Source organism: Panicum hallii, chromosome 6 (genome assembly GCF_002211085.1).
Source record: "Panicum hallii strain FIL2 chromosome 6, PHallii_v3.1, whole genome shotgun sequence".
NCBI classification, from domain to species: Eukaryota; Viridiplantae; Streptophyta; class Magnoliopsida; order Poales; family Poaceae; genus Panicum; species Panicum hallii.
Window position 1 is genome coordinate 8765272 of NC_038047.1, and position 6838 is coordinate 8772109.

A 6838-nucleotide genomic window follows, 5' to 3' on the forward strand; every position below is an offset into this window, starting at 1 on the left:
TCTAACACGAAAATACGAAGATAGTGGTAGTCAACAAAAGAAAGGTATCGATCGTTCTCTTTATATAATTTGTTGGAATAGCGGTGAAATTGTGTGCTGATCTCCTTTCTACGAGCATGCGCACCACCCTACCGTCAAAACATATGCTTGTAATTGTACTATATCTCGTAAAAGCTGCGAAAATAACCCTCAATAAAAAAAGCTGCGAAAATTACAAAGCTATCTCGAGGAAAATATTCCTGGTTCCAGTACACCCCGTCAGTTTGACCACAGGCGACAGGTCCACGACCCACGATGACCACGAGTCCACACGCTGCAGGACCAAAAAACACAGCGGCAAAATCTAGCGAGCTCCCGCCGGCCGTCACTCCCCCTGCTCCACCCAAAACGGCAAAACCCTAAACCCTCCCCACCTCCCTCCCGCCGCCCCTCGCCGATGGCCGCCGCCGCGCGCGCCGCCCTCCCGCGCCTCAACCTCGCCCTTCCTTCCTCTAGCGTCTCGCTCGCGGCCTCCCCCGTCCCCGGCCCCCGCGCCGCCGCCTCCGTCGCGACCGCCGCCGCCGCGCCGCCGCAGCCGCTGGTCACCACGCGCCTGGGCGACGTGATCGAGGCGCAGCAGTTCGACCGGGCCGCGCTGAACGAGATCTTCGAGGTGGCGCGGGAGATGGAGGCTGTGGAGCGGGGCTCCCACGGCGCCCCCAGCCGCGTCCTCGAGGGCTACCTCATGGCCACGCTCTTCTACGAGCCCTCCACGCGCACGCGCCTCTCCTTCGAGGCCGCCATGCGGAGGCTCGGAGGGGAGGTGCTCACCACCGAGAACGCGCGCGAGTTCTCCTCGGCCGCCAAGGGGGAGACACTAGAAGGTTGGGCTTTCTGCTGTCTGTGAGACCTGGTGAGGTTTTGGGTTGGTGAGGGAGTGCTTGGAGTGGGAAGGTCGGTGGCTCCATTATAAAGTCGAGTAATTTTGGGTGCCGTTGAGAATGGATGTTGGCTGAGCGTAAGCGGGTAGGCGAAGAAACAGGGGTTTCAAATTTGGAAACAATTGCCACTGGTCAACTATTGTCAATTTTGGATTTGTCCCTAAATTTCAATTCTGAGTCAGTGAAATTTGAAATGGATTTCAATTCTAGTTAACTATTGTTGATTTTGGCTTCCCACTAAATTTCAATCCTGAATTTGTCATGTTTGACATGAATTTAATTAAAGAAAAAGTAAGGATGCATCAGGTTGACTTTTTCAATGTAAAATTGAATTAATCCTTAAGTTTACTATCGGTATCCACTTTTATCAATTTCTATGTCTTCTTTGAGTGCACTCAAGGTTACTAATCATGCCTATCCATACTGCAGATACCATAAGGACTGTTGAGGGTTATTCTGATATTATTGTTCTGAGACATTTTGAAAGTGGTGCTGCAAGGAGGGCTGCCGATACTGCAAACATTCCAGTTATTAATGCAGGTGATGGGCCAGGGCAACACCCAACCCAGGTTAATATTCAGTTTCTGTCCCTCTCTCCTAGCTCCTCTTTCTTACTAAAAGAAAATAATGTCGTCAATCGGATGACTGTGGAGGGCTCCCGAGACAATGGTTTTTAGTTTTTTTTAATCTGGGGACAAGAGCTAAAACTGTGTTGTAGTCGACGATGGTCTAGTCATTAGTTGGGATGTTTCAAAGTTATTCACAAGTGACAATGAACTGTTTGATGGCCGTTTTGGAGTTTGGGTACTTCAGGATGTGAAAAAGGATAAGGATGTGCACTTGGACTTGACGATGGGCACTTTGTCGTGGCTATCCAGCATGCCACACTTATGCAAAGCCTTAGCCTGGATATTCTTGAGGCAATTTTTCACATAGTTTATGTCTGGTTCTGAACCTGTCTGATGCTCCATTTAGTATTTGTATATGATTGTAGCATTGGAAGAATGAAATTTCTACAACAGAATAAACCATTTAGATCTCCTTCAAACAGATCATGTACCGGCATATAATTTCTATTATTTATGTATAAGTTGACTAGGACTTCATTGTGTTGGCAACTTCCTTATGGTATATTCTGCACCAGCAAGAAGTTGTTGCCACAAACAACATATTCTGTGGCATCATGTTGATAAGTAAAGTCATATAGTACTCATTGGAGTGTGCTTTTTATGTAACAACTTTCTAAAATATCTTTTAGGTTGCATCTATCTTTCAGTTTGAGGATTTTGTAGTACCATTTCTAATTGATAATTTCATTCTTTTCTTCAGGCTTTATTGGATGTGTACACAATAAAGAGAGAAATTGGCACACTAGATGGAATAAAACTTGGTTTGGTTGGTGACCTTGCTAATGGGAGGACAGTCCGTTCCCTGGCTTATTTGATTGCTAAATACCAGAACATTAAGATATACTTTGTATCTCCTGATGTTGTTAAAATGAAGGTACTACTCTTGTAAACCAACATCATTGAATTTTGTTTCTTTTATTCCCTATTTTAGCCCTAAATGGTGTTGTTCCCTTTCTGTCCAAAGGATGACATCAAGGACTACTTAAATTCCCGAGGTGTTGAATGGGAAGAAAGTTCAAATTTGTTGGAGGTAGCATCCCAGTGTGATGTTATTTATCAAACACGTATTCAAAAAGAAAGATTTGGTGAGAGGATTGATCTTTACGAAGCAGCTCGTGGCAAGTACATCATAGACAAGAAGGTCTTAGATGTGCTGCCAACGCATGCTGTGATCATGCATCCCCTTCCAAGGCTTGATGAGGTTAGAAGTTATCCTTACGAATGGAATAATTTTCACAGTATTCACTATGCAGTCAATGTTCCCAATGAAATATAGTTAGTTGTAGTTAACATTAGGAATTAACTGCGGTATCTGGCTTTTTGTCCTGTTGGTGTTATGGTGTGTTGCGTGAACATTTCACAGTTTCATCTAATGTTTCAAGTGTTAGCACTTCACAGTTTATCTAATATTAAGTCTGAGCACTAGGCTCTGTTCGGCATTATGGTGGATAAAGATAATCTTACATACATTTTTTTTGGTGTTTGTTCATGCTGAAAGCAGACCCTGTTGAGTTGCAAGGAGGAGGAAAAAAACCAAAATAAATAAACTATTCATGTGAGAAAAAATAGGCAACCATCAACTATAGATGACACTAGAAAATTGGCGCGCCTTTGGCATGCGCACATGACCTGTACGGTCGTACTGTACAACCATGATGGAAGACAAAGCTCGTTAGTTGGAATAAGAGAAGGTTTTGAATTTTGATGGGCTGGTGCTATTAGATTATGTATTACGCATAACATAAAGTTGAATTATCAGGTTTTCATTCCTTTGCCATCAAACGACCAATACCGTTCAAGACTTGCTGTTCTATCCTTTCGTCATTTGGTGCTCATGCTGACCACATTTCTCTCCTTGCTGTTCTTTCTCCCTTCGTTATAGAGAAGGGAGCCAGCGATAAGAGGCAATTAAAAATTGTAGAGCATGCAGACAATAAATTGTGCGTGCGTATGTTGTCGCTGCCTTCTGGTGGTTGTTGCGCCTACTGCTATAATGGTCTGCTCTATGCTGCTGCTGATGGTGCTTCATAGTATCAGGAATGAGGCCAAGACCTGGCAAACATCAGCTGGACTCACGGCATAGACCTTGCGCTGTCGTCTTCGCATGAGTCTGCCTGCTCCTGCTTGCATCTTCATCTTCTTCTGTCTCGCAACGCAATCCACAACGCAAGCGCGGCCCACACACGGCAGCCAGGTCTTTGACCGAGACCGCCGCTCCCCATCCCTCCTGTCCGCCGTCTCGACTCCCGAGCCCCACTTGTGCCTAGCTGCTCGTCCGCCCGACCCCCATCCCTACCGTGCAGGAGGCGGTGCGGATTGGCCGGCGTCGCGGCGGACAGCGGCAAGTGCTCCGACCGGCCGACCCGGCTCATGCGAGCTGCACCGCGCAGGGGCTTCGCGGCCAGGGCGCACCCGCTCGGCGCCTCTGCCTCCGCCGGCGGCCGCGGCTGCAGCGACGGAGAGCCGTGTGTGCTCTAGGCCCCAAGGCACGGCAGGCAGAAGCGACGGCCCAAGGCTGGACCAGCAGTCTCGAGTTTTCGCGAAAGGTGAGTCTAGCGCACATACGGTGGGATGTATTGGGCGTGACGTTTACGTCGTACGTTCATAATCGGACGATCAAAGATTAATTTGCTGACGTGGTCCAACCAAACGAGCTGGAATGCACCGGCTCTAGAGTATAAAGATAACTAGGTAAAACTATAATTTTCCGAACAATATGCTGGATTTTTGAAGACTGCTTTCCCATAGCAACTTTAAAACTAAATCCAGCATAGCACATCACAGCTCAACTACCACAAACTGGCCCTTAGTGAATTTGTGGATGGAAGTGCTAAGATTTTTCTGTTTTCATTAGTTAGTAGTTACTGTACCAAATGAAATGGCTTTGTATAGGTAGATGTATCAGTTTCCTTGAGGGGACAATTGTGTACATGCCCTCACTTGATGTATCAGTTTACCTTAAGTATAGATATGATGTTCCAATCATCCAATGCCAAAACTTCCTGTTAGTAGTTTGATGGTAAGTACCAGTTTTCCTTAAGTATGAATATGATGTTCCAATCATACAGTGTCCAAACCTCCTGTAACAAAGCATATTGAACTTTTGAGAAGTTGACAGTTGGAACCTTTTCAATTTCCTAGGAGCACTGTTCTGCAATTTTTTTTAACATCAAAGCAATACAAAAATCATGTAAAGTCAGTGAGAATTGTTCATGTTTTACCATAACTAATGAATAACAATGGTAGTTACCATGTGTTCAGCAATCCTGGTTATCAATTGACAATTGATGTGCTCTTGAGTTTTCTCGTTGATGTTGGTGCTGTTTCTTAGTGCAATCCAGTGCTGACCAAGATATCTAAATGAGATTAATTCTTTTGCAGATCACGGTAGACGTTGATAGTGACCCGAGAGCAGCTTATTTTAGGCAGGCTAAGAACGGTCTCTACATAAGGATGGCATTGCTCAAACTTCTGCTTGTTGGTCACTGACAGTTCTCCTAGTGCATGAGGGTGTGCTGCGTCCGAGGGACCAGCAAATGTACTAATGACCAGGGGCTCCAATCAAAATTCAAGTTGTCAGTGCTGTGCAGGTAATAAAAGGCTGGATTCTTGCGAGAGTGCAGCAGCGAAGTTTTGCATGCCCAATGTTTATGTAGAAACGGTGTTTGAAACAAGGCTTTGCTAGCAAGGTTGTTCCTCACATGCTTAGTATCTGTAACAAAATTTACGGGCGCAATGAACTTTCGGATAGTATTGCGGAGCTGCCTCTGCAACATCTGCTCACTTCAGGCTACCAGCCTATTTCTGGATATCAATACAGTTCGGGTTTTGGAGATATCGGACATGTGCTGCTTCTGCGCCAGAGACGGCAAAGCAATAGCAAATGGTGTTTCACCTGGCAGAGAGCTACGTACCTGATTGAATCAGGAACTGCTTGGCTTTGCAAATCCTGCTGTTGGTTTGGAACTTCATCGATGTAAACCAAGCGGCACACGAACGACGATGGGCAAGCAGAGGAGACGCCTCCCTTGGCTACCTGCCTTTAACCTTCTCATCGCCCATCTCGTGCGGGATACTGGCCATACTAGGCAAGCCTAAAAAGCCAGCCCCGTGCAAGTGCAAGTATGCTCTATCCACAGAATGAGCACGTTGATGAGCTGCGCGCAAGGTTGATTGGCAGCTCCCATGAAAACAAAAGGCGTCTAATGCAGTTTTTAGTCGATGATGGTTCATGTAATATGTACCCCTCGTTATTTTAACGCTAAATTATAATTTTTGAATGGTTCATGTAATTATAAAAAATTTCCAAACTTGTTAACCATTTGAAAAGTCGACTACAATCTGGAAATTATAATTTTTATTAGCTAGCTATACATTGCCTAGTGTGCCAACGAAGCACTAATTTTAGGGTTTACAAAACTAGTAGTGCCACATGAAAGTGAAACTGACTCACACTGATGACATCTAGGTTGACCCTTTCCCTTTTTGGCTGATGGGTAAGAGTTGAATGAGCCCATCTGAAGCATGGCCATAGAAGAAGATTCCTGGTCAGCATGCTGACACAGTGACGCAGCCAAAAACGTCCGACACACGCCATTCATGCCTTCACGCCGAATACCCTTCAGGATCATGCTATTGCTCCCGTTTTTTTCTCAAGGACGGTGTTGCCATTTTTTCAACGTACCTCAGGCCTGGGTGGCAGTTTTTCAGCGTAGTCCCTCCATTTCTACATGCAAATGGTACTATAGTACAGTACGCACAGATCAAACTTCGATTTGGACATGAATTGTAAAAACATATAGCTAAGTTCACCAAAACTAATTTCGTACACTTCCATTGTTAGGGCATGTTTGGATAGATTAAAGTTGAATGCTAAACTTTAGCACCTATTAACGTTTATAATTTTGTTGAAGTTTTTGAGTCTCGGCTAAAGTTTAGCCCACCCCATAAACCAGTGCTAAAGTTTAGTACTTTTGGATATTAGCACTTGGATCCAAACACCACGTAAATATATGACATTTAGTAAAAGCAAAATAGTTTAATTAGCTTGATCTAAATGTCATATGTTTTTTTTCGGATGATCTAAATGTCATATAATGCAGAAAACGGGCGGAATATATGCTTTCTTATAGTAGCCACTGCAACTGGGTTCAGAACTTCAGACAGTAAAAAAATGTCGCTGTCAGTCCTGAACGATGTCAGTTTCATAAATGATGATTCTAACGCCAAAAGAAAAAATCCAGAAGCTATGAAACTGACAATGTGCTTACAGTAGGCACCAGTTCTTGT

The 6838-nt window shown here is 44.7% G+C and overlaps 1 protein-coding gene across 1 annotated transcript; it reads left to right on the top strand.

Moving 5' to 3' along the window:
- Window positions 1–330: 330 nt before the first annotated feature.
- On the top strand, window positions 331–5386 carry LOC112896170 (aspartate carbamoyltransferase, chloroplastic). The gene is made up of 5 exons (XM_025964086.1): window positions 331–863; window positions 1350–1489; window positions 2250–2423; window positions 2514–2750; window positions 4931–5386. Exons 1-5 carry the CDS (start codon window positions 437–439, stop codon window positions 5036–5038), a joined length of 1086 nt encoding a protein of 361 aa, XP_025819871.1. The 5' UTR covers window positions 331–436; the 3' UTR covers window positions 5039–5386.
- The last annotated feature ends 1452 nt before the right edge of the window (window positions 5387–6838 follow it).

Excerpts from the sequence above, each read along its gene's own strand:
- LOC112896170 (XM_025964086.1), top strand. The coding sequence starts at position 437 with ATGGCCGCCGCCGCGCGCGCCGCCCTCCCGCGCCTCAACCTCGCCCTT. Across the intron at positions 864-1,349 it reads CAAGGGGGAGACACTAGAAG|ATACCATAAGGACTGTTGAG; the intron begins GTTGGGCTTTCT and ends TCCATACTGCAG. Across the intron at positions 2,424-2,513 it reads CTGATGTTGTTAAAATGAAG|GATGACATCAAGGACTACTT; the intron begins GTACTACTCTTG and ends TTCTGTCCAAAG.